Genomic DNA, 14,417 nt, shown 5'->3' on the forward strand with positions numbered 1-14,417 from the left:
ACCTCCATACTGTTCTCCATAGTGGCTGTATCAATTTACATTCCCACCAACAGTGCAAGAGGGTTCCCTTTTCTCCACACCCTCTCCAGCATTTATTGTTTGTAGATTTTTTTGATTATGGCCATTCTGACCGGTGTGAGGTGATACTCTCATTGGTTTTTATAGACCTAGCAGTGCCATCATTCTGATTATATCCTCCTGGGCAAGAATCTGTCTTCTTCCCCCCTGCCCCAAAGGAAGACATTCTAACATGTTTTCCTATAAACTGCTTTTAAAATTGCTTTAAAAGAAATGCCTTTCTATACCCATCTTATACATTTATGATTCATCCTTCCCAAGTGGTTGTTATTGTTGCTTTTGTGTTTTTGTAGCACCCCTTGGCAGTCACACAGTTGCTTTCAGAAGTGCTGTGAAGAGCTAGCATTACGGTCTTCTTGTTGGAACTTGTCCCAGCCCAGATTCTATTTTTAATAAAGTGTGGTGCATTGTTTTCAAAGGTTACCAAATTTTTTACTGACAAAAATGAGAACTGTGTTTCTTATACCTCCAGACCCTGTGATTTACTGCTATAGATTAGTTTTTTGTTCAGCATCTGGTCAGTTATTCTCAGTGCCTCCCGTTTGCCTTATGTGCACTGTGCTTGGTGCCCGCAGGAGAACTGCAGGCTCTTGGGTTTGCAGCACACCTTGCAGTTTACATCGTGCTGATAATGTTCCCCGTTTTGTTTGATCTCTCTGCCACCTGAGCCATAGGCAGGCTGAATATCCCACCTCTCAGCCAGGAAACTAAGGCCAAGAGAGGGGAAAGCAAATTCATACCGGGGGGAAAAATGGCCAAATAAAGCTCTGAGTTGTGTGCTGTGGGCCTTAGATAACTGGTCTGCAGGATATTAGTTTGCTAACTTTCTTTTACATTTTTTATGACAAAAATAATACATGCTCATGGTAAAAAATTTGAACAGTTGAGAAAACAAAAAGCCCCTGGTGGCCTTGTCATCTGCCAGCCCCACTCCTAGACACTGGTGACAAGTGTTAATAATTTCTTAAGTATTCGTTCTGGAATTTCCATTAGAATGTATGTGTTGAAGGCAGGCCCGAGCCGCTCTGTCCCTTTGTGTCCCTCAGAAGTAGAGTTGTGCTGGACACGGAGAGGGCTCAGCGTCTGCTGCTTGAAAGGAGGACATTTCCAGTAATTGTCCACACACTTAACTCTCTCACACGTTTTTATTGATACTTATCGCTGTATCTTGGACAAAGTTTCATAGCCATACCTATAGAGTAGCTTTACTTTTTTAAGTAGCTACATGGTATTCCATCCTATTTATTACTGTAATTATTTAACCAGTTATTTCTAACTTTTTCCTCTTGCAAACCTTGCCGGGGAGGACCATCTGAGATGTTGCCTGCTGATCGTTCCTTCAGTATCCTTTTTCCGTCTCTAGTTTTGGCCGGTTGTAGAGCCCATTTGCCAGGCTCCCCTGGCAGCTCGGTGTGGCCGAGTGGCTGGGTGAGATTCTGGCCATCGGGATCATGAACAAAAGTGATGTATGCGACTTCCAGGGACATCCTTGGAAGGGAAGGCGCAGTCTCTCCCGTCTTGTCTGCTTCCCCCTGGCAGAGGTTGTTTGATGATCAGGGCTGGAGTGACCATGTTGGTTCCCAAGATACATTCTTGAGGATGACAGAGCAACAAGACACAAGGAGCCTGAGTCCCTGGCCCTGCAGGGCTGCCGTGTCAGGCCTGCGCTGCTTCCTCTTGAACTAAACTTCCATCTTGTTTAAGCCAGGCCTGGATTATTTTGGTCCTTGCTGTAGTCTCTGTATCTTTTCTACCTGTGTGAGTATAGATGTGGAACAAATTGCTTAAAGAAGAATTGCAGGATTGAAGGATGTACTCGTTTAAAATTTCGATTTATACTGTCTAGTTGATCTTTAAGCTCCCACCATCTCCCATGAAACATTCCCCATCATGTGTGTGTCCTTTTATCATACAGAGATTTACATTTAACGTAGAGAACTCCAAAATCTGTTAAAGATGCACAAAAATTCATGTTACCAATGGAAAATGCTAGCATGTGAAACAAGAGGTTGGTTCCAAATGTCAGTATCGGTGACATTCTGTATCCATGGGAAGGAATTCCTAGGGTGTATATTTATAAAAGGGAAGGGAGAACGGGGAAATGGAAGAGGGCACCATGTAGGCCTCACTGAACAGTAGATCGGGAGAGCTCACACACCTGTGTCCAAATGATCATGGACATGGAAGCAACTCGCACAGCCCTAACCATCCCCATCTATGCATGCATGCATCCGTCCATCCAACCAACCATCCACTCATTCGTCCATCCGTCCATCCACCCACCCACCCAGCAGGCCTGGGCCTAATCTGTGCTAGCCACTGAGAGTGCAATATTAAGCAGGTCAGACATAAGTCATTGCTCCTGTGAGACATGTAGTTGAGGGGATAGGACAGATATTAATAATTACATAAATAAGAATTGGAGTAAACACTGTAAGAGAGACAGTATGCTATGAGTGGAGAGTGGAGGTTGTTGGGGGAGGGGTGTGTTAGTTTCCTGTTGCTGCTGTAAAATAGGACCACAGACTTAGCAGCTTAAAATGACAGGAATTTATTCTCTTCGAGCTCTGGAGGTCAGAACTCCTAAAATCAAGGTGTTGGCAGGGCTGCACAGCTTCTGGAGGCTCTAGGAGAGCCTTTTCCATTTTCTAGGGCCTGCCTGCACTCCTTGGCTCTGGGCCCCTTCCATCGTCAAGGCTGGCAGTGTAGCATCTTCCGGTCTCTCTGTGAACTGTGCTTCTGTCGTCACATCTCCTCGCTGACTCTGATACTCCTGCCTCTTTCTCATGAGGACCCTTGATGACACTGGGCCCATTGAGGTCATCCAGGATAACTGCCCCCCATCTCAAGTTTGTTAAATCAATCATACCTGCAGAGTCCCTTTTGCCACATAAGTTAACATATTCACAGGTTCCAGGGATTAGGGTGTGGACATCTTTGAGGGGCCATTATTCTGTCCATTACAGAGACTACCTGAATCTAGGGGTGGCCGGTAAAGAATTCCCTGAGAAGGATGATAGGGTACAGCCAGGTGAAGAAGCAGGGGAAGAGCATTCAGGTGATGGATGGGAGGGAACTTGAGGTATTTGAGGACCAGAACAAAGGCCATCCTAGTAGGCCAAGTGTATGAGAGAATGGGTGGCAGGAGGTAACATTGGAGATAGCAGTGGAAGTCGCTGGAGCATTTTAAAGCAGATTTGTATTTAGAAAGAGCAGTTTTGCTGCCATGTTGATGGTGAGGTTAGAGGTGAGCAAGGTGGGTGTCGGAGGCCATTTAGGAGGCTGTTGTAATTCAGAAGAGATATGCTGGTGGCCTGGTCTCGCTGGTGGCAGGAGGTTCAAGAGAAGCGAAGGGATTTGAGGGATTTAAGGAGAGTGAATCGGTCAGTAGTATGTTGTGGTGGATGGGTGTTGAGTGTGGAGAAGGACGTTAGGCGTGGCCCTCAGGTTTCTAGCAGGAGCCGGGAGGAAGGTGGCATCGTCATGGACAAGTGGGGAAGCACCAGGAAGAGACTGGATTTGAGGGGAAGGAGAAGTGAAAGCTCTAGTTTTGGGGTAGAGTGATTTTGAGGGCCTGTGAGACAAGCAAGTGGAAATGTGTCTTCACCCCGCCTGAATGAGCTCAGAAGTGAGCTTTCTGGGATGAAGGTGAAGCGTTGGAAATGGTTGGCACGTAGCTGCTGATTGAAGCCCGGTTATTGCCTGGACCCTACAGAAAGGGGCATGGAGGGAGGGAAGAGGGCCTTAGACAGCACCTGGAGAAAGCCAACAGCTAAATGTGTCTTCCTGAGTTGACCATGTGTGGAGCTCATCAGGGGTAGAATCCAGAAGGGGTTATTTTGAGGAGAGATGGGGAGGTGAGGAAATAGAGGCAGGTCTTAGCGAGTATTATGGAAAACTTCAGACGTATTGTATTAGTTTCTATTGCTGCTGTAACAAGTTACCGTGAACTTATCGGCTTAGACAGCACAAGTATATTACCTTATAGCCTGGAGGTCACAAGTCTGAACTAGGCCCGCCCGGGCTAAAATGAAGACAGTGTGCGGCTGTGTTCTTCCTGGAGGCTCTAGCGGAAACTGTGTTTTTTATTGCCTTTTAAGCTTCTAGAGGCTGCCTGGTTCCTTGGCTCCCGGCCCCTTGCTCTGCCTGCAGCGTCAGCGAAGGCAAGCTGAGTCCTTCACACATCATAGCGGCCCGGTCTGTTGTTCTGCTCTGTCTCCCGCTTTTCAGGATGCTTGTGATTACGTTGGGCCCAGCTGGATAATCCAGGGCAGTCCCCCTGTTTTAAGGTCAAATGAAGTCCTGATTAGCAAATTAAGTCCTTCTACAATCTAAGTTTACCTTTGCCACGTAAGGTGACGTCATCACAAGTTCTGGGGATGAAGGCCTGGGCATCTTTGGGAGACCGTTACTCTGCCTGTAAACATGTATGTAAAAGTATAAATGGAAGAGTATAATAAGCCCCGCACGCCCACCTCCCGCTTCTCCCCACTGGATCATTTGAAATAACTCTTAGAAATCATCTGATTCATTTGTAAATGTGTCAGAATAGACAATTGTTTCAAGAAGTTTAGCTATGAAGGAGAGGTGGGAAGAAGACATGTGTGTGTATTTTTAACATGAGAGACACGGAGGCCTGTTAAATTCCTCCGGGCAGGACCTAATAGCGCGGGAGCCATCGACCCGCACGAAGAGCGAGGTCTCCATCACTGAGAGAGGTAGGCGCGTAGGTTTGAAGGTTTGAGAGTGTGAAATTAAGAGAGTTCCTCTCTGCTGGTTTAATGTTTTTCTTTTTCTTCTTTTTCCTGTTGAGTGGGAAGCCAGTGAGAGGGGCAGAGAGGTATATAGTTTTGAGGCGCTTGGGGAAGTTTGGAAAAGGTCACTGTGGAGTGGAGAAGGAGTGCCTCAGAGAAAGGCTCTTGGAACGTGGGGACGTGGGCCTCTTGAATTTGGTGAGTTCGAGCGAATGCAATCAGCCTGAGGTGCGACTTCTCCCCCCTAGCGCTGCACATCTGTCTGGGCGTATGTTCAGAGAAGGTGAATAATTTGGTTCCCATTGGGTGGGTTTTTTGCCAGGTGGTGTGAGCAAAACATAAGGTAAGGGGTGTTTATAAGAGCCACTGACATCGTGATGCATGGACTCTAAGCTGAATGAGAAAGGAGAGGAGCGACGGGTCCTGGCGTGAGTACGAGTGGCTGTGATGGGATGAGCCGGCAGACAGAGTCCAGCCTGGCTGGGTTTTGGGGTGGCGACCAGGTCCGGGGTGCGTCTTTGGGAGTGGGTAGCTGGAGTGGAGTGAAAGAAAAGACAGCTAGAAAAGAGGGCATGAGTTGCTGAGAGAGCAGCGTATGGGAAGGCTCCGCCACGTGGATCCTGAAGCCACCCAGCACGATGGCAGGAGGCAGGGTGTAAAGGTAGGGCGTCGGGGCGCGGAGGGGTCAGGCGAGACGAGGAGAAGGGAAGGGGTTTGTACGGCGCTGGGAGGCACGGGCTGCAGAGGGTGGATGTTTTGACGAGATGGGTGACGGTGCAGGGGTCTGGGAGCGACGCTGGGGATCAGAGCACGGTTGACCTCCCCTCCTGACCCTTCCAGACCTTGTGTGTGCGGGGGCTGTGAGAGGGGATGAGCAGGCCTGACCGGAGGGAGGGCCGGGCTTCGCTGAAGACACGGCTAGCTCACTTTCTTCTCCCCTGAGCTGTGCTCTGGGTGCTCCTGCCCTGCTCCCTCCATGGTATTATCATATTATTATCATAATTATTTTTATTATATTATTCCTCCACCCAGGGTATTATTCCCCTTAAGCACGGCCCCTGGGTCACCGTACTTAGCCTGAGTCACAGCCAGCCACCCCCCCACCAGCTCCCTCTCCAGTGGGAAAATATTAAGATAGAAAAAAGCACTCCATCCAAGAATTCCCGAATAACAGAAGTCATGGATGGAATCTTTAGATTTAATGAGATCTGTCTCCATGTGCTGTACTTTTTATAGCTGACATTCCTCCTGGGCTCTAAGCCATATATTCTTAATGTTGTTTCAAAAATGGCTGTGGGTATGTTTAATACACATTATTTACATCGATTTATGATTGAGATGTAGCTTTATTGAAAACTTTTAGTGATTTTTGTCTATACCATAAAATCCTGCTTTAATACAAGTATTATTTTAAAAATTCAGCCTGTGTATAGAGTCACATTGTTGTGAAGGCAGTGAAACCCTGCCTCCCCCGCCCGCCCCCATGAAAAGATAGTGAAACTGTTGTGCACCACTAAACTCAAGGTCTCCGATGACGGGTAAAGGAATTTAGATTGGTGGAACAGTATGATGGACCTAGAAAACAAGTGGAAACAAAGGATATTGTGATAAGGGGATGGAATGTGCTATTTCTGCTGAGGTTGTGTTTGCTTAGAATTGAGTTATTCTGCATTTCATGTTTGCTTGTTGACACGTGACCATTTAAACCGGTTCTCAGCCCACCTTTTGGCCATTTCTTTCTGTGATGGGAGATTCTAGTTATATGAGCCCAGAATAAGTAGCAGCAGCAGATTTAGTTTTTACAAAACATAACGGTCTCTTTTTAAAGTACCTGTCTCCCAAATCTCTGAGATTCTGTGAGCTGTGAGTCTTCCGTGATAGCCTGAGGCCGTGAGAAGCTGTAGAATGATGTTAGAGCCACGGGTATACGTGGGGCCCGTGGTCCTACCCACCCCCTAACTACTCACCTGATTGGACTGAACTTTGGTCGCTTTTCCTAATCCCAGCAGACTCCTCCAGGCCTTGCGGGGTGGGCGCAGTGATAATCAGCGTGCTTTTGCCAATGACCCCTTGGCCCTTAGCGGGGCTCAGTAGATGGTTTTGTCATGGGATTGCTCTGCATAGCCTTTGGTTAAGACCGTGGGCTCCCAAGTCTGACTTCTGGGTTCAAGTCCTAGCTCTGCCACTTACTGCCTGTGGTCTTTGGGCAGGTTCTTAACCATTCGAAGCCTTAAGTTCCTGTCTGTTAAATGGGGATTATGATAGTAAGTACTTACCTAATGGGATGTTGTGAGAATAAATAGTGCAGTTCCTGGCATATAGTGGGAGTACCCAGGAACTTATTATCATCGTGTTGGAGTGTTGAACTTGAGTACACATGGCTTACCAATTTGATGCATTTGGGAACTGTTAGGTTTTAAATTGTATTTCTCCATTATTTACAATAGTCCTTGGACATTTCACTTTCTCAGCAAGGCCCCCCCGGCCACCCTATTTAAGCTGCAACGATCTACCCTCCACTCCTTCCCCCTCCATGCCTTCCCTTCACCCCCTACTCCCTGGAGTCCCCACCCTCATTTACTGCCTTGTTTTTCTTCACTGCACTTGTCACCTTCTGATGTACTGTCCAGTGTACTTGCTTTTTCTTTCAGCCTGTCTTTTGTCCACTGTTGTGTTGTCAGAGCCTAGAATAGTACCTGGCACATAGTGGGTGCGCGGTAGATAAATCTTTATCAGGATGATGCTATTGACTTTGAAAGTGGTGGTACGATTCTATACACCAGTAGTATAAAAGCCACTGCAACTGGCTGAGCTTAGAAGGTTTTATTCAGAAGTTCTGAGTGATGATTTGCTGATTTGCCTGTCCCAAACCTCCTTTCCTAATAGAAGATAGTTGAAGCCGGGTAGAACAGGTTTGAGGGGATGATGAAGTTGCATGAGGAGAGGAGTAGGCTGATGTCATTACCTCATTTACGGTTTCCTTCTGACACCTGTTCTTTCAGCGTGACTGTCACCAAACTCCAGGCCACCCGAGGAGATGCTGGTCTCAATAGTGGACTCTCTCAAGTATCATTTTGCTTTCTTGTCTATTTTACACACAACAGAACTTTTGTTATTTTTCTCTTTTAGGGCACCAATGCCTCTGCTCTGGAAAAAGACATTGGTCCAGAGCAGTTTCCAATCAATGAACACTACTTCGGATTGGTCAATGTAAGTATTTTAAAATGTACTATCTTAATCAAATGTTTTAGAGTTCTTGAAGCAAGTCCATTCCCATTTTCGTTATTATCAAGCTTTAAATAATCGTTCATACCCCTTGGTTACCATAAGTGGCAAACATTGGGGTGGGGGAAATTTAGTCCGGTTTTTGAAAGTATGAGTTGCCCCAGAAGAAAGTGTTTGATTAGTGCATCATCGGGTCAGATTCTCATTTTTTCCCCTGTGCTTTAAAAGATTCCTTTTGCACACATAACTCTCACAGTGATGTTATTAGCCTTTGTAGCAATGTCTGCTTTTGTATGTTCTCCCTTCACCATCTGGGTGGGCTCCTTGGTAGCTTTGTTTCAGTATGCGTCAGTTCAGCCAGAGCATCGAAAGAGTTTCCAGCTCATCACCAGTAGCTATGTAACAGCACACCTTGGTATTTGAAGCATGGGTGGGGAATCAGGGGAAAACTGGGGCCAGTTTATCTCAAAATCCCTTGGCCTCACTTTGCTTGTGCTCAGCCACAGTCCCCTTGTAGCTGGCCGTACTGGCCAGGGCCTGTGTCCTAGACAAGCTGATTATGACCAAGTAGTAAGGCAGTATTGCCCACCACCCTCATGAGCTTTCTTCCCCACCTGATCCTTTCTCTCTGGGGTGGAGGATTTAAGTGACCTCCGGTGTTAACTCATAAGCACCTGGTTTTCTGGAACAACTGCTCTGAGTGTGGTCTGTCAGTTCAGGTGTGATAGGTGGTAATTTTCCCTGGGACGATTCTCTGAGTGAATGCCGCCTGTGGGGTAATGGCGCGGACGTTGGCTTTGCGGTAGTACAGACCTAAGTCTGAATTCTGCCTATGCCGTTCACTAGCTGTGCGATCTTGGGCAAGTCGCTTGACCTCTCTGTGTCTCCATTTGCCCCTCTGTAAAATGGAGATCATGATGGTTTCTACCTCTTGGCCTATAATGAAGGATCCATGAGAGCTCCTATCGAAGGTACTGACATGAGGCTGGGGCACATTGTGGGCACTCGGTAAATGGTAGTTCCTTTTCTTTCCCAGACGTTGTCCGCTGGCCCAGGGCCAAGTGTTACTGAAGGGCGTCTGGGTGAAGGTGAGGTACTGAGTAACAGAGAAAAGAATGATAGGAGGAGGCTACAGTACTGGAATATAGGACAATGTGTTGATGAAATACTGACTCCTAATTTTAATGCAGTTTTTTTAGGCATAGTGCAAAGGCCTCTTGCTTAAGCTCTGTGAGGATAGTTATTCAAGTTGCTGGAATTCTACCTTGTGCAGGGAAAAGGCAAGTGCAGACTGTGGAGGAAGAGAGAACTAAGGCCATCTCCTAGTCTGTGGAAGCATTGTGAGACCTAAACTTATTAATAGTTTCATTTATGTTTATTTCGAATGGTAATTCATGAAAGTTACAGCTTCTCTTTAAAAAGAGGTTTGTCTCATTACGTAATTGTGTCAAAGTAGATTAAAATATATAAAAATAGGAACTGTTCTATCTTAACATACGTAGAAATGTCACGTTAAGGATGGTGGTGCATCTGCCTTGCTCTTGGGCAGACGACACACAAGCCAACAACCCATCTTGAAATGTTCATGTTCTATTTTAATCTTACACAGCAGTTCGTAATCTGTTATTAATCTTCTGATTTCCTTAGTTTGTTTTCCTTTTCATTTTAACGTGCATGAAAAATTCTAAAGTGAATGTCTCAGCTCTGTGTTCACCCACAGAGTTGGTTATATAGTCAGTTGAAAACCAGGGAGATGATGACTTTTTCCCTCGTTAATCATAATCTTGAGCATCCGTGGCTTTTGAGAGGTCAGGATATTACTCTGTGGGCCCTAATCAGATTGCAGGAGACCAGGAACTGGGTGGTACTATTGTACTGAGACAGTTGCTACTTTGGCAGAAATAAGATTGCTTTGGAGAAAGTGAGGAAATGTGATCTGAAGCCAGTGGCAGGCGTGCTGGAATCTTGAAAGAGAGAAACTAAAACAAGTCCCCATTCGGTGAAGACTGTTTTAGCTGAGCAAGTGGTTCCTAGTTCCTGGATTTCTTTCTGATTGGGATTTTTATTTTCCCTGTCATAGGACTTTTGATGTGTTGCCTTGTGACATCTTTTGTGTAGCCAGCTGCTTTTCTGCGTCTCCACATCATGTTGATTTTTTTTCTTCTTCAGTGTCTCTCTCTTTTTTTAAGCACCAGAAAATTTCATTAGATTTTTAAAAATCAAGGCCGAGTGCTTCTTATCATTTTAGAGACTCTTATGGGCTAGAGAGCTACCAGGCTTGCATATACTAGCATTCATTTCCCTGGTAACGTTCAGAGTGGCATACTGGTCTTCTACCACCGTGAGCAGGGCTGTGATATGCGGAATCTGGGCTGGTTCACACGGAGGGTGGCCCTCTCCCTCTCCCCACCTGGTTCGGAGGTGGTGCAGCCCCGGACCCTGATTTAAACCATCCCTGTTGTCCTTTGGCAGTTCGGAAACACATGCTACTGTAACTCCGTGCTTCAGGCCTTGTACTTCTGCCGGCCCTTCCGGGAGAATGTGCTGGCGTACAAGGCCCAGCAAAAAAAGAAGGAAAACTTGTTGACGTGCCTGGCAGACCTTTTCCACAGCATCGCCACGCAGAAGAAGAAGGTTGGCGTGATCCCCCCAAAGAAGTTCATTTCGAGGCTGAGAAAAGAAAATGGTGAGTAGCATAAAGACGAATGGGTTTCAGGCTCTGAAATAAGGAGAACTGACAGTTCTGTATATATTCAAAACGAAACCTTTTTTTTTTTTTTAAATGGGAAAATAGTATGGCCAACTACTCAAACATCATTTGAAAAGATATTTCTCCTTTTCCACCCAGTATATAAAACAAAACTGGATTAAAAATATACTTAAAAATTCAAATTTATCATTCCATTTTGGAATGACCTTTTCTTTTTGCTCCACATTGGAAGGAGTTTTTTCTGGGTAGGAGCATTGTAAGAGGAGAAATTGCCCAAGGCAGGACACTGATTGGAATACATCGGTTGATGCAGTAATTGAATAAAGTAGTACTATCTTATAAACTTGTCATAAGTGATTAAACTAAATGCAGATTGTCTAATCAGAGCCTCTGCTGTTTTAAAAATAATACCTTTGATTTTTATTTGCCTGACTAAGTTGAAGGATATCAAACTGATATTTTTCTGTGATAAAAAATGTCCTGCTGTCATCTGATTTTCTTCTTTTTCTTCTATATTCTTTTTTGTGTGTGTGAGAAGTGGTGGTAGAGATGAGGTTATTCCAGAAGTTTTGCATGGGTGATTTTTATGACTATAGAAATATTTGATATGGCAACTTGTGTTTAGCCTAGATTTCAGCCTTACTGCAACAGACTTGCACAGTTAATCAGATGTTTGTTTTATAAAGTCTCATTTAATTTGATTGCCGTCTTTTGAAGTTGTTGTAGTTTATACACACCAGAATAGAAATAATCTGAGAAGGAAGCAGAGCCCTCCCGAGTCTCCTTGTGAACATGATTAATAATGAAGTTTCACAGCTGCATTCATCTCTTGATTGTTTGTGCTTATGGCAGGGAACAGTAACAGGCTGCTGGAATCATTTGTATTTGGTTTCAGAACACCATCAGATAGATACATTCTCATATATATCCCTCATCTCCCTTATGTGTTTCATTTAAGCTGCTTCCAGGTTGGTCCAGGGTTTAATCTGATCTTTGGGAAGAGACCCTGTTGCTCTGGATAAATTACGAAGTGAATAATTGATCATTGGTGGTCACATCCTATTAAATACTGATATCTTATCAGGGAGTTTATCAAGTAATTCCTGTTCTTTTTCTCTTTTTTTGTAGAACAAATAAAAATGTTTGTAGCTTCTTATATATATGATGACTTTAGGAAGATATGGGAAATTTAGTTCTTGGTGGGTGGTAAAAAGTGGAAGTGAATGAAAATTTTTTGAAAACTTATCCATTGAAGTTGCAAAATAGGGGTGAATATATGCCATGCCTGTCCACTCTTTCAATATAAAAATTGAAGTGTGGTTTGTAAAAGTAGCATTTTCTTTGCTTTTCAAGAGCCAGAGATTGAAATACCGACCCTCTCCTTTCCAGATCTCTTTGATAACTACATGCAGCAGGATGCTCACGAATTTTTAAATTATTTGCTAAACACTATTGCGGACATCCTGCAGGAAGAGAAGAAACAGGAGAAACAAAATGGAAAATTAAAAAATGGCAACATGAACGAACCTGCGGAGAATAATAAACCAGAACTCACCTGGGTCCATGAGATTTTTCAGGGAACGCTCACCAATGAAACTCGATGCTTGAACTGTGAAACTGTAAGCATCAGGAGGGCTTTCATGTAATTTGCCTGTGTACAGTTGTACTAACTATGTTGTGTGTGAGTGTAGTGTGGTATCATAGCACCTAGCAGTTGTCTTCAGTATATGCAGACTGTTCTGTTTACGTGTATGAACCTCAGGTGCAAACTTTTGGAAGCATGTCTCCATCTAAGACGTCTCAGCTGGCTGAAGTAGAGTGATGAGGGAAAATCTCAAAAACTAGATTGCTGTGCATCATGGGCTAATTTTAGGGTCTACCATTTGGAAGTATTGAACTGGACCTCCACTGGTTATCTTGAAATGAGTTTGGCCATGGGGAGGTCATGTGTGACTTAGAACAGACCACCTCCCCAACATAAAGGGAATCAGCTGTGTATGGTGAACTTGAAATCAGAAGACAGGCTTGCCTTTTTTTTTTTTTTTTTTTTTTTTGGCTGCTTCGGGTCTTCGTTGCTGCGCGTGGGCTTTCTCTAGTTGCGGCGAGTGGGGGCTACTCTTCCTTGTGGTGCGTGGGCTTCTCATTGCAGTGGCTTCTCTTGTTGTGGAGCGTCACTAGGCGCGGGCTCAGTAGTTGCAGCACACAGGCCCTAGAGCGCACGGGCTTCGGTAGTTGCGGCATGTGGGCTCAGTAGTTGTGGTGCACAGACTCAGTAGCTGTGGTGCACGGGCTTAGTTGCTCCATGGCATGTGGCATCTTCCTGGACCAGGGCTCGAACCCGTGTCCCCTTCACTGGCAGGCGGATTCTTAACCACTGTGCCATCAGGGAAGCCCCCAGGCTTGACTTCTGATTTTCTAGCAGTTAGCTGGGTGTATGGGACAAGTCCCCGTCAGCACTGTTGCCAGGGCTGGGTTAGCTTATGTGTCTGGGTGAATCTGGCACATGGTAGGTAGGCACTTAGTGTTAGTTGAATTTGAAGACATTTTCCAGGGTGTGATTCAGGATGTTGCCTTGGCTTTGTATATTTGATTTAACTCTATGAGTGGCCTCTTAATGTGGTAGTTAAAAGCCCAGCTTTAACTAAAAAAAAAAAAAAAAAAAAAAAAAAAAAAAAAGCTTTTTAAAGGCTTTAGGGCCAGGCTGCCGAGTTTGTATGCTGGCTCTGCCAGTCAGCAGCTGTGGGACCTTGTGCAAATTATTCACCCTCTCTGACCTCACTCTCCTCATCTGTAAATTGGGGATGATGAGAGTGCCTATCTCGTAGGGTTACTAGGAGGATTAAATGAGTTAGCTTTTGGAAAGCACTTAGAACCATGCTTGGCACATACCAACTGTGCAATAAAAGCCAACTATTACTATTTATTATGACTACTAATAACATAGAAAGTATGGGTTCATCTGGGGTCTCAGAGTTGCTTAATAACGTCATATGAAAAATGCTGTAGGATTTTGCATCTTTCTGGGGAGAGAGACAGTAGTTTCATCAGATTCTGCAAAGGGACTGGCGCCCAGAAATGGTTAAGAAATGTGGATTTAAGTGGGAGGCTCTGTTTTTTGGCAGTCTTCTATCCTTCTAAACAATTTTTGAAGCATTCTGGTTTGTTCATTGTAGAAACAATTAGAAAACATAGCTAAGCAAAAAGAGACTAAAAGTTACCAGCAGTCTCCCCACCCAGAGAGGATAAGTTTGTAACATTTTCTAAAAATTGTGATCACGTTAGCCCAGAGATAGCCATTTAAACATTTTGAAATATATCCTGCCAAAACATTTTCTACACATACTTATCTATCTAGAGATCTCTCCTCCTTCCCTTTCTCCTGCTGTTCCAGTAAAATTCAAATGCATATAGAAATAGAATAGTATAATACATCCCGTATGTGTATTACTGAGGATCAATGATTGTTAACACACTGGCCCATCTCAATCATCTTTCCTTTCACGCCCCCTCCCACTTCACTGAACTGGTCTGTTTTTTGTTTGGTTTTTTTTTTTTGTGGTACGCGGGCCTCTCACTGTTGTGGCCTCTCCCGTTGCGGAGCACAGGCTCCGGACGCGCAGGCTCAGCGGCCATGGCTCACGGGCCCAGCC

At 44.8% G+C, this 14,417-nt stretch overlaps 1 protein-coding gene across 2 annotated transcripts in view; it reads left to right on the forward strand.

Annotated features, from left to right (window-relative positions):
- Positions 1–14,417, forward strand: part of USP46 (ubiquitin specific peptidase 46) — a 69,393-nt gene that overhangs the window by 17,975 nt on the left and 37,001 nt on the right. For both annotated transcript variants that reach the window (XM_024131929.3, XM_024131930.3), the window contains exons 2-4: positions 7,962–8,042; positions 10,530–10,743; positions 12,157–12,386. In XM_024131929.3, coding sequence (XP_023987697.1) covers positions 7,962–8,042; positions 10,530–10,743; positions 12,157–12,386 — 525 coding nt within the window. The remainder of the gene's footprint in view (positions 1–7,961; positions 8,043–10,529; positions 10,744–12,156; positions 12,387–14,417) is intronic.

This window comes from Physeter macrocephalus, chromosome 7, assembly GCF_002837175.3.
Source record: "Physeter macrocephalus isolate SW-GA chromosome 7, ASM283717v5, whole genome shotgun sequence".
Classification (NCBI taxonomy): domain Eukaryota; kingdom Metazoa; phylum Chordata; class Mammalia; order Artiodactyla; family Physeteridae; genus Physeter; species Physeter macrocephalus.